This window comes from Crocodylus siamensis, chromosome 6 (genome assembly GCF_052110815.1).
Source record: "Crocodylus siamensis isolate JL-2025a chromosome 6, ASM5211081v1, whole genome shotgun sequence".
NCBI classification, from domain to species: Eukaryota; Metazoa; Chordata; order Crocodylia; family Crocodylidae; genus Crocodylus; species Crocodylus siamensis.
In genome coordinates this window covers 69,608,445-69,621,653 of record NC_143400.1, presented here as the reverse complement: position 1 = coordinate 69,621,653, position 13,209 = coordinate 69,608,445, and the positions used below count along the sequence as shown (strand labels likewise).

Genomic DNA, 13,209 nt, shown 5'->3' with positions numbered 1-13,209 from the left:
CAGGTCTCTGTCGATACAGGCTTGGTGACTGACAATGCAACCTCATCAACTTACGCTAACAAGTGTTACATGGGTTTGGCAAGGCCTCTCAGCATCTTGAAGAAACAGGGTTGAGGAGACCTTGGCCTTGCAGTGAGAAAAGAATGGTTAGATCCAGATATTGTTAATGTAAATGAACAGTTTGTTTTTTCTTACGTTAAAAAAACAAAACAAACCAGAAGCTCAAATGCTGAAAATTTTCAACCAGTTTTCCACTTTATCATTTTTTCAGTGTTTCTGACAAATCTTCCTTTTTCCATGGCAAAGGTGTCTTTGGGATTATTTACAATTCTTATATACAGTATATTTAGGAAGGAGGTCACATTAGATGAGAGATGAATCATTGCTGAAACTACACAGAACTCCCTAACTCAGAAATCACATACGTCTCTGCTGCTGCTGCTGCTGCTGCTGTAGTTTCAAGTATATGAAAAAGAACCTTAACAAAATAAGGAGTCTGGTAATTATGGCAAAAAACCTTTTTGACATAACATTCACTTTGAATAATTTAAGTGATCACTGTAAAACACAAGGAAATATGTTAATGGACCAAATTCATCCCTGGGACAGTTTAATTGGAAGTTAGCCCAATCAGTGCAGATTTATAATGTGATGAAGCATAAGAATACAAAGTCCAAGCTGGGAGAAAGTACAGTATGAAACATGAGACAGATAAAGTCTGATCACACAATAAATAGAAATAAATATGCATGGAAATTTCAAGCATTTCATTACTTAAACGTGATTCTGCTAGCTGAAGGGAAATGGAAATAGAAAATATCGGTTAAACATGGTAACAGAATGTATTTGGGACATAACAGGAGCTGATGAAATGATTCCTGCATTTAGGGCTACAACTGTCCTTGATTCACAGCTAGAAACCCCATTAATATCAGCATGGGTTCCCCATGCCAATAAAAGACAGTACAGAGACAGAATAGTAGTTTGTAAAGTGGGTTGCTTTTGTCATTCTCAGGATAAAAAGTTCTTTATAAATGTATATCTTTTAAAATTATAGGCATATGAACAGTATACGGCATATTTACGAATTGTTTTTTCACTAAGCTCTAAGGTGTTTGTCATTTTAGGTATGGAGGATTACTAATGTTTTTATTGAGGGTAAATTATACAGGCCTGATCCACTGTAATCCAGGAAAGTAATTCTAAATGTCTGTGAAACCAAATCCTACTCCTTGCTCCATACTACAGGCAAAGAACTGAATTGCCATAGTAGATTGTGGAGCAACAGCTTTCTCTAAAAAAACTGAAGAGGAGAAAATGGCTATGTAGCTAGAAGATCTTTATTATGGGTATATTCTGGCCATTACTCCTTCCCTGTTAAATAGGAGCAGCAGCTGTTATAGCCTGTGGTCCATGGTATTGATGCAGAGAGTGCCAATGTACTGCAAATTGGCAGGTGGAAAATGGAAAATTTGTTTTTCCTTCATCTCCCACTGACAGCCAGGTAAGGCAAAATTGGTGCAGAAGCTGAAACCACCTAAGGAGAGCAGGGTAAGCCTTCTACATAGCAGTTCAGTCCAAATGACTTTATTTATTTCTTCAAATATAAGATGTAGTTTTTACAACAAAATATTATCTTCTAAAATGGTTTGTGTCTAATATTTGACTAAAATAGTAAACGCTCTTCTATGCACCACAGTGGTTGTCTCCGTATTAACATTTCCTGATGTGATGTTTTATTTTTTTATTACATTCAGCGTCAGAAAATGTGGCTGCATCTTAAATTCAAGGGAAGCTTGTATTTGAAGGAATGCAGTAAATAGGGTCCTAAGAACAAAAGCGTCTGAAAAGCATTACCCAGAAACACCTGATCATGCGAAGTATATACAGTTTGATTCCCTGTATGTGCCAGCTTCCTTGCTCATAGCTGCTATCAAGTGGATCTTGCTGGTGGCTGCATTGTTAGATCTACTGCATACTATCATTGCTCCTGTGGTTTGTTTGCTAGCAATAGAGGGAGTTTGGCACCTGCAAAAGGGATCCTTCATTTGGATCTTTGAAGTTATTGCTGATCTCACCCTCTGTCAACTCAGGAGTGTCTCTCTCTATTCTCCTATGGTGTTTTCAAGTTTGGGGATACAATGCATCAGGAGTGAATTTAATATGCAAAGATCAAGGGTATCTCCTCCATCTGGGAACTGCAATTATGGGTCCATAACCCTATTTAATTAATTAGGGGAGAGCTCTTGGACTTGTTGAGAGAGGCTCATAAATAGGGGGGTGGGATTGCTGTGGCTCCAGACTATGGAGATGTTGGCCAAGTGAGCAGTGATGCTAAAGGGTAATTCAAAGTGGGGATCAGAAAAAGGAGCCACAAGGCCCCAGAAAGAATACCCCAAAGGCAAGAGTCTCTTCTTTGTCTTTGCTTTGCACTGAGGCCCTGAGCTAGGACAGTCCAGGATGGGCTGCAAGCTGTGAAGGACAGACAGGAATGGGTCTTTGCCTTGGTAATAGTGTATTGCAGCTGTTCACAACATCAGTGTCAGGAGAAAGTTTGCCCATTAGTGTCAATTGGATGGCTTTTCAGGGAGCCCTGGAACTGGAAATAATGGTTCTGCCTCTGACTCAAGGCTTTAAAACAGTTAGTTTCTCCATCTCCCAGTTAGGGTCCCTGAAGGCTGTGCATCTTGCTTAACACTTGTTAAATGACTGATTTTGATTTTTTTTCATGCATAGTGGGTTTTTTCCAGCACATGCTAATATGTTAGTATATGGAGGACTACAAACTAATCACATTTAACAGCTAAAAACATTTTTTTTCTTCTGATCTTCTAATAACTAACTAGCATTGTTCAGAAGGAACTTTCTTTTCCAGCACATCTTCTGGTTATTTAATAAAACATTCCAGGTGCAACCCTTCCCTGTCCCAGTGTACATGCTGTGAGACAGGCGGGCTTAGAACTCTGAGCAATATTTTCCTCTGCTTATTAGGAACTCACAAACTCTCTTAAAAGTATAGGAGCAGTCCTGAAGAAACTCTATTATCATTTTTCTGTTGTAACACCATTTTTCCCTTCTGGTTATTACTGGTTAAGTTACTTGTCTTTCATCAGGAGGCAGCAGCCTATCGAGTGCAGAAAACCCTCTCATAAGTATCTTCCGATATGGTGAACAGGAAAAATCTTTTTCAGCCACTCCTTAGTTAATTAAAAACCCCCCAAACTCTGCAGCCTGTGAGGCAGTTACTTCTATGGAACTCACATCCCACCTGGAAATATGGATTGGCTTTATAGGAAGAGATCTGTAGATTTTGAAGGAGAAAGGGAAATAACTTTGCACCTTAAATAAATGTAAGAATTTACATTGCATGTTTATAGTTCAAGCAGTAGGCAGCATCTAGAGCATGCTAACCTGCTATTGGGAATGATGGGTACTCTCTGTTAGGACAGGACATAATTTTTGGTTTACGTTTGTGCCTATGTGGCACATATGTCAAGATCTGATACTCCTGCATTAATTTACTGAGTGTGAATGCAATGAAACTACTCTGGATACCGTTTAAAATAAAACGGCCTAATATTTCCCCTTGATTTTTATTGAACTTTCCATGTATGTGTTTGAGAGCAGTTTTAGCCTAAATATCTCTCATTAAATGCATAATTATGATTGTTTCACTGCCTTTGTGTTTAACAAGTATTCATTTTTCTAATTCTGAGTATATCTTACTGTTAAATTTAATTATGTTTAAATAATTGTCCATGTTGTCAAAGACTCTTACAATGCTTACTATTAATCCTCATGAGAATCCAGAAAGCTAGGCATTTTACAGTTGGGAAAACTGAGGCACTGTGTATCTAAGAGGTATATAAAACAAATTACAAATGAATTATAAGGCTAAAATAAAAGCCAGGACTCCTGACCCTGATACTGCTTTCTTAGCATTAAAGTAGATCAAGTTCCCCACATTTGCTTCCACCTCAGAGTCATTTATTTCAATTATGAAAATCATGTTGTTTCCAGAGCACAATAAACCTGGAATAATATTTCTGTATGTTGGATCTGCATAGAACCAACATTGAACAGCTCAGCTGTTGCATTATCCCTGACCTCTAATAAACAGAATCAAGTTAAATATATCTTCTCTAACTGGAGAAATGCTGCATTTCTGATAGTTCTCTGGCATTATATATCTGTTTACAACATTCATCTAACATTATCAGGGATTCTTTGAAAGTTTTTGTCTTTTGGCAAAATGTTTTATAAACAGATTTTTTTCTTGTGAGGACAAATGTTACTACATTCGAATTAGCCAGTATTTTCTAGAGGGCTGTGCTCAAAACAGTGATAAGAGAATATAGGGAAAAAAAAACATTGGTGTAAGCTTTCTTGAATGGCTGCTACTGTTCTTACGCGTAAGCTAGTAGATATTATCTTCTAAAATGGTTTGTGTCTAATATTTGACTAAAATAGTAAAAGCTCTTCTATGCACCACAGTGGTTGTCTCCGTATTAACATTTCCTGATGTGATGTTTTATTTTTTTATTACATTCAGCGTCAGAAAATGTGGCTGCATCTTAAATTCAAGGGAAGCTTGTATTTGAAGCTTTATTTGTAGATTTATTTCCTGGAATTATTTTCTTTTGGATGAAGTAGATTTTGTTCTTCATTAATCTGGTGTAAATCTAGGTAAGTGGTGCCAAATTTACCCCACCCCCTGGCCCAGTTCAGGACCTGGTGGTGAGACCAGAAGCAGTGAGATAAGTAGGAGAGGCAGCAACAACAGGGTAAGCACAGGCGGGGGGCGGGGGTGTCTCTGTATTGGCACAGCTGTGGCTCACCCCCCTGCTGCTGAAAGGCATCCTCAGGAGGGCCCAATAGCAGACCGTGCTCCACACTCGGCTCACCCCCAGGTTGCCCTGCCCCTTAATTCCTCAGTTCACCAGAAACACTGAGGGCTAGAGTCAACGGTGATTTGAGCTGGATCCAAAATTTAGGCTGTGCGTTTGATGTCCTTGATTTAGATTAATTCCACTGAAGTCAAGGGGTATTCTATAGAGATCAAATTCTGCTTACACCAATATTGCTTGTGTATAAATGCAATGTAACTTCATAGAGGACAGGAATAAAATTTGGTCTTAGACTTTTATCACTGCAATTGAGAGCAGATTTAATAAACATTTAATAAGCAAAAACTATTAAACTTTTCAGAATTAGAGCTATGATACACTGGAAATTTGAGACTTTGTAAGAAGATATAATTAATTCATCATCATCTGGCTGAGTGTTCTCTGAAAATAGTTTTGGTTGATCCTGGAAGCTTGTTGATGACATCTGTATTACCGGTTGTATATAAATTACAGACAGGCGTATCCTGATTCTCTTACTTGCATGAAATAGCATCCTACCCCATTAACAATCCTGTTTTAGTCAGAAAGGAATAGCAATAGAGTAAGGTCAGAACAAGACTGGTTTGTGTACAAACTACTGCCATAAAGGTATCCCATCTGAATAAAAATGTGTGGGTCTACAAACTAACATTTCCTTGCATGGAATATAATTAATTGGAATATAGATTTAGAAATTATTTTTTTATTTAATAAATAAAGCTGTATTTTATATATTATAGCAAATTTTGCCATGTTTTAAATGAATTATAATAGCAAAAATTACTTAACCCACTCCTGTAGTCCTTCAACATCTACGAAGTAGGCATGGGTCAGGTATATCTGTAGCAGATATATATTTGAATAACTGGATGAATAATAATGATACATGATATTTGTGTCACTAAGAAAAAAATACATGGTAACTTTTTCTCGCATATCCAATATCATGTGAAAATCTCAAACATTCTGTGCAATTCTATTAACTCCTTGTATAAGATTTCAAATATTTAGATTAGAATCCCATGTGTATATGGAAAGAGACTTCTACAGGCTTCTTTTAATTTAAAAATGGTCACTCTTTCAGCTGAGTTCTGAGATGCTTCCAGGAGCAGTGTGTAACTTTTTCTCAAAGTTCTGAGTAAAAAGGCAGAATGGTAAAAGATGCTCTGACATGTCTATCCACTCTTAGGTTGTTTTCAGTAAAATACCCAAACAGTCCTCTGCAATATAAAACAAAAGTCCACTGCTATATCTTCATAAGATGATTTGTATTAGATGATTTAATTTTTAACAATGTGCAGGTAGCTGTGATGGGCAGGACTGTCAGTGAATTTTGTCACTTGCAACTTCATACGTGAAGTGGTTTTAAAAACACCTACTGCGAACAGTGTCACTCAGTATTAAAGGACACAACAGGCTTTTTGGCAGATAAGCTTATGTTTTCTGATGGTTGATAGGAGAGGGAGCTCATTTTTGTTGTTAGACTTGGATGTGCTCTGACATTTGGTGGAATGTATTTTAGTAGCTGCAGGAAGTATTTCTTAAAATTTTTTCCAAAGAAAACATAAAAAAAAGGATTCATACAGTTGTTAAAGTAAGCAATGCAGATGGTAAAAGGCATAGCTGTATCCACAATATCGATGATGTTGCACTCTGTTATTACACTCAACTGAATTAACACATCCAGGAAGGTAAACACTTGGTGAGGAATCCAGGAAAAGAAGAAGAAGCATACTATTGCTACAATCATCTTAAAAATTTCATCGTTTCTGGTCTTGTTTCTCTGAATTTGGTAAGCTTTCTTCAGGGTCTTCCAAATTAAGGTATAGCTTGTTAAAATGATTAGGAAGGGAATAAAAAAGCCCAATACATTTTTGGATAAACCTAAGCCAACAGGGAGTGTTATATTATGGGTCTCATATCGAAAAACACACATAGTCATATTTATGTTCTCAGCAAAAATTATATTACGATGAATTATGACAGGCAAACTGGCCATTCCTGCGAGTAGCCAGATGACGATGCAAGTTATTCTGGCAACAAGCATGGTGCGCCGAATACGTGACTTCACTGGATGTACAATCACCAGGTAACGGTCAATACTAAGACATGTGAGTAGAAACACACTGGCATACAGGTTAAAACTTACCGCAGCTGATGCTATCTTACATAAACAGTTGCCAAAAGGCCAGTGGTATTCCATGGCTGTGTTGGCTGCCCACAGTGGCAATGTCATTAAGAAACACAAGTCAGCCAGAGCTAAATTCAGCAGAAATATGCTGGCTACAGTTTTTAATTTCATGTAGCAATAAATGACAATGACCACCAAGCTGTTTCCAAATATGCCTACAATAAAGATGATGCTGTAGACAGTTGGAACCATAATATATATGTAGGGATGCCTTCCTGAAACGGGACAGTCAACGTAGATTCTTTTAACAGTCTCATCAGCAGAAGAATTTAGGGTCATTTTGATCTTTTCAGCTAATCTTTAGTTTCAGGAAAATAAAGTTCACCTGGGAGGAAAAAAGGGATAAACAGTTAGTAATGAATGAATTAAACTTTAAGATTGTGTGCATGGTGACAACTATGAGTTCAGTTCACTGAAGGAAATTTTAACTTCAATCCAGAAGAAAGCAGGAAGCAAGAAATTTATCAGTCCTTTATTCATTGAACATCACCAATGAATAGGGACCTACTCAAATTGAGGAGGCAGGTGGCTGACTTCATGTGCAGATGAGGGGCTGGTTGCCCTTCATTTTCACAGGCTTATTGTGGTGGGACCCTTCCACGCCTCTAATTGGCCAAGCGGTCCCAGTGGCTGTGCCCTTTGCCACTAATTGGCTGAGGGCTCTCCATCATGCAACCCCACCACTGGCTGCTGATTGGTGGGGCAGGGCTGCATGACAGGCAGTTCTCTTAGCCAATCAGTGGTGACGGGTGGCAGCCATCTTGGCTGCTCCCCTTTGTGCTGGCAGTGTGCCCCCTTCCTCTACTGTGGGCTGCATGGCAGGGCCACAGAGGCCATGAGGACTGCTGGGTCCCATGGGGCAGCTAGCATTTTATTTATTTATTTATTTATAGATTCCGCAGACACTGCCTGATTTCATAGACACTGCCTGATTTTTGCAATGTCTCCAAAATTGTGAATACAGTAGGTCCTACCAATTGATTAAGTCTGAGTTATACTTGAGTTTATGCTAAGGTATACAATACACTGAGATACACAAGGCTAATACTTAATGAATTCTTATGCAGACAAATCTAATGGAAACCTGTGAGATTTTGCAGTTCTTTTAATTTATTTGCACAACTATATGTTTATGTACTGTCTTGTCTCTGTATTAGCAGATGTAGTGAATATATGTGTGTGTTATGCATTTAATACTGCCAAAATCCTCAATTCTGGACTCTTTAAAGAATCGAATATTATTTAAATGTTATTCTCAGGCCATATCCTAGCATCGTTCTTTATGAAATTAGAATTTCACTGTGTGAATTAGCACCAGGAGAAGGTGATTTGTGTTTTTTTAGTCTCAGAAGGAGGTTCATTTTTATGAGTGTACTCTGGCAATAGAAACTGGCCTGTGAAAGCCATGGTACAACACTTCTGTTGTTATCAGTTGGTTCAAACAGTAGGGATCTTTTGCCCAGAACCAGTATTGATTTCAGTGAGAAGTTCACGTAGGGGATTTATGTAGAGTTGGGCTTTAAGCCAAGAAACTCTCCCACCCATCCCCATTCTTTGATTTGGGCTGAGTTAACAGTTCAACTAATGCACTCAGGTCTTGATCCAAATCCCACTGAAGTCAGCAGGAGCTTTTTCATTGACTTCAGTGATGGCTGGACTGGGCTGCAACTTACTATGTATGGTCCAACAGCAAAGCTGCAGCTAAAGTACAAACACAGCTCAAAGGAATCTCATCACAGAGCCACTAAAGGTATAAGGCTATATTAAAACAAAGAACAAACATAATGTCCAGTATATGATGCAATAATATCAGGGCTGCTCAGGAGGGCAAAAACCATTCCACTGTCATTCTCTCAGACTGGTAGCCAGCTGCTACTCCAACCATACCAGTAAATACCATTTATGTACCACACTGTATGCAAACATCAAGAGTATGAAACTTATCGAACTCCAGTAGAAACTTATGTATACAAAAGCAATGGAAAAAGAATGAGCGAATATGGTCCACATTTCCCTGTGGTACCTTAATAAAAGGAAACTGGAATGGAATAAATGCATCCTCAGTTTCCATGACCTTATCTTATCAATGTTGTTGCAACAAAAGCTAAGTATAGCTGATTTTCTTGGTTCCAAAAGTCCTTGTTTTCTGATCCCGTTAAACCATGAGAAAAAAACTAGTTTTTAACACCTAAATCAACTAGTCTGAAATGAAGTGAGAGTGCTCTATCTGCCCCTGACGTAAGTTTGGCATATCATTTGCAAACATATATACATGGATTTTTGTTGAAGGGATGACTTTGCAGGCTTCACAGCATTACCAGCCTTTGAAACCACACAGAAAAAATAGAGAGTCAGATCTTCAGCTTATGCATATTTTACAGGCATGGGCAACACTTCCTGTCCCCAGGGCTAGGGACAGACATTACACATAAACTGGTGTAAGTGATCAGAAACGGGTTTAAATCTGGAACGGAACAGATGTTCAGTGCACATAAACCAGTTTGAAAATGACTAAAGGTAGTTTGAGAAAAACGCGGTTGAATGTAGTATCAGACGTAACTGATTTGGGTTAAACCAGTTTATGCAATGTCTGTCCCAGATCCTTACTGGTTTACGTTAAATCAGAATCCCCCAGTATCCTGGCATGCTCTTTGGGCTGGGCAGGGTTCTCTGCAGGGCTGGCCCCTCCCCTCTGCTCCCTGGCTGGAGCTCAGCACAGACTTGCAGGCACAGAGGTCTGCCTGGCTTCTCCTTGCTAAGCAGGGATTATTCCTCCCTCCCCTCTGCTCAATGATGAGGAGTCAGCATAAGCTAGCAGACCACACAGTCCTTGCTGTGGGAAAGGACAGGCAGATAGGCTTTTTGGGGCTAATCAACAGGTATCTTAATGCCCTTTCTTGGAAGAGCTGTTTAAGAAGAGTTCCATTAATTAATGGAGAGAGGCTTTGTTTTCTTAATGAGGTAAACACTGAGTTAAGAATAATAAACACTCCCTGCTAAGCAGCTGCAGAGCAGGGGATAATCAGAGCATCCTGAACCTGGCCAGACCCCCCTCAGCTCTGCCCTGTGGAAGCAAAGGGAGGGCTGCTTCCCTCCCCCTGGCTTCTGGCCTGAGCCACTGCAAGCATGTGCCTGCATTTCTGGGATGTCTGTCTGAGTTACAAACTGATTTAGCCTAACCAGGTTAGAGTAGCCTGCAAAGATAGAATCAATTGAGGCTCAGGCTTTTTGAATGTATGTCCCTAGCCAAAGAGTTTAAAATGAAGTAGAAATGCAGGTTCATTTATTTATAAAGAATTGTGTTGAAGAGCTTGTCTGCAGTGCTTCTCTGCCTACCTGGCATCTGCCAGCAAGAAACATGCTTCACCCACTCCACTAAATCTCAGAATGAGGCCAAGGAGCTGCTTTAGCTTGGTCCTGTGTACATGCCAGGAATCTTGCAAACAGTAGCATAACTTGGGGAGGTGGGGAAGGGGAAGCAGTGCACCCACCGGGCGCTAAGATGGAGTTCGAGTCTGCCCTCTCCTCCAAGAGTCTGTCATGGCAGGAGCAACTCTGTTGTGCCCAGCCACAGGAGCTGGGCAGATGCAGACCCATCAGTGCATGTGGGGGTAAGGAGTAAAATGGTGCCCCCCGGGAAACTTTTACATGGCGGAGACAGCGCTATGCTCAGAGAAGCCGGGAGAATGTTTCTGAGTGACAGCAGCCCTGGACTGGGCTACTATAGGAGCATCTGCATGGTAGCAGCTGTTGCCTGAGGAGAGCCCCATCAGGTAAGACTCTACTCCCCCTGCTACCCCCAAGCTTTCCCTGGCTCTCCAGTGGACAGTATAATCCCCTCTCAGTAACCCCCCTGTCCACCCTCCCATGCTCTGATTGAGATTGCTGTGGTTTTGCTTCCAAGACAGAGGGTTGGAGAGCCACCCTGGAGTTAAGTCAGGGTCACTTTAAGTCAGGTGCACTCCTGGGATTTAGCACTGCTTTTGGAGTTGGTTGTATTAGGTGTAGCTTGGAGGCAGCAGAGACAAACCTAAATGACCTGTCCAAGGTCACATAGGAAGTCTATGACAGAGCCAGGATTTAAATCCAGATTGTCTGAGCCCTAGATGATTCCCTTAACTGCAAGGACATTTTATTAATTTGCTCTGTTTTAAACATGATCTGAAGGTAGGTAGTTGGTTATCTCAATTGATTTCTCTGTTTTAACTATAGAATAGACTTTAGATTTATATTTTTTCCATTTCTAACTGTCTATGAATATATCCCTTATCTTTCTGATATACCCCCTTGTTCTAGGAATAATTCTGGCGTTAATAAGCTGATTAATTTCTATAAAGATAAAAGGGTAGTTTCAAGATTAGCTTCTTGGGAATTATACCAAGACTGGAATATCTAATTAAATGTAAGAAGAGACAAAACTTTTGTCAAGAACTACAATTTAATTCCTCCCAATCTTTGCAACTCTTTCTGTAAATTACAGTCTAGGTACCTCAGTTGTTACAGATGCCACAAAAAAAAATTCAGTTATTTTTACCATCTTTTTAAAGTAAAAAAAGTCATGCCAACACAGCTGGCACAAATAAATATACCATATTCTGCTTATAAGTGGCATTTTAATATAGTAACCACCTAGGGTTCAGTTTTCTTGGCTTTCTATCCCAGACCAATAATGAGTCTAACAAGTTTGGCTTTGTGGCAGGTCATGTTATCTGGAGGGTAGGTATGTCCATTATGAAGAGGCCAAGGAGAGATAAAACGTTCCCCTGAGCACATTGTGGAGCTGTTTAAGAGGAACTGAACTGCTATAAATGTGTTCATGTGGTCTGCAAGTTCATGGTTTGTCCTTACATATCTTGTGTTCTAGCACTGTGCTGGGATAATGCATTCTATGAGTTGTTATACCCTTAAGTTCCTAGTGACTATAAATAAATTAAGTCCATAAAAAATCATTAAGGTCATCTAGTCAGAGCTCCTGCAGAGTAGGAAAAAGCCTGATTCAGCCACTGTTGTGCTTTTCAGGCCCTTAGTCCAGGATTAGATCCATTTATTTTCTGCAGTGATATTCACAGATGAAGGTCCTACTCTGTGGGTGCATCTACACATGCAATTAATGTGAAGCAATAAACTCTGGAGCAGTTCAAGATGGAGACAACTCTTCCCAGGATCAGCATTTACATGTGTGCCCAGGACAGCAGCAATTTGACCCAGGGAAGAGTAGGCCCCTGGCTGGCTGGGCTGACTAGGAGCAGTTTACGTCCGCAATCAACCATCTACATATGTGTTTCAGCACAGTAAATTACTCTGCTGTAAAATAGTACTATCCCTGACAGTACTATCTTATGGCAGAGTTAGTTTACTGCGCCCTAATATCAGTGCATATGCAGATTTTGACACTTCATTGTGCAGCTAATTAAGTTACTCCACAGTAAAGTGTATATGTATATGTACCTTATGTGTGTACAAATGGCAGTATCAGGACATATGATAATAAGTGCTGAAAAAAACAGTGGTTCCAAAGCAGAGGCAACTCTTTTGGGTCTAATGCAGCATTTAGAAGATGCCCCTCTATTGCAGGGCTGGAGCATTTCTTTTTCAAAAGAGGGAACTGCCTTTATGGTTGTGTAGATCAAGAGTCTTGAGGTACTTTCAATAGCCAGAAAGTATGCTGGTCTCTCTCAACAAGGGGCCCCCACCTTTGGGATTCATTTTTGATGGTCATGACAAAAGGCATACAAGTATTCAGCTTTTGAATTCCCCAGCCTGTCCCAGGTAGCCAATGTTTCTGGTGGTTGGTGATTAATGTTATTTGGGCCTTAGAATGATTTAAACAAGCATCTACCACCTATTACCTTGGCTTGTTAAAACAGCAAGAAAAACAATCAAATATGAAAATTTGGGCCTGGGCCTGTCAGATTCAGTGAATTTTTGTGAGGCATCGAGTGTTTACTTCATTGGGAGTTGGTGGAAAATAAAAATGCTCAACTTTTAATAAGAGAACTTGTGATACTGGTCAATAAAGAGTCTTGAGACTTTTCTATAACTATTAAATAAAAACAGAGCAGTGTCAGAGTTAAGGGGCCAAGTTAATTTTTGATGCAGCCACACTGAAATTAGTGAGATTAAACCAGGGTG

The 13,209-nt window shown here is 39.7% G+C and overlaps 1 protein-coding gene across 2 annotated transcripts in view; it reads right to left on the bottom strand.

Moving 5' to 3' along the window:
• Positions 1-227: 227 nt before the first annotated feature.
• The window catches only part of AGTR1 (angiotensin II receptor type 1), a 57,361-nt gene continuing 44,379 nt past the window's right edge, over positions 228-13,209 (bottom strand). For both annotated transcript variants that reach the window (XM_090053637.1, XM_090053636.1), the window contains exon 2: positions 228-7,402. In XM_090053637.1, coding sequence (XP_089909763.1) covers positions 6,277-7,356 — 1,080 coding nt within the window. In that variant the 5' untranslated portion in view covers positions 7,357-7,402 and the 3' untranslated portion in view covers positions 228-6,276. The remainder of the gene's footprint in view (positions 7,403-13,209) is intronic.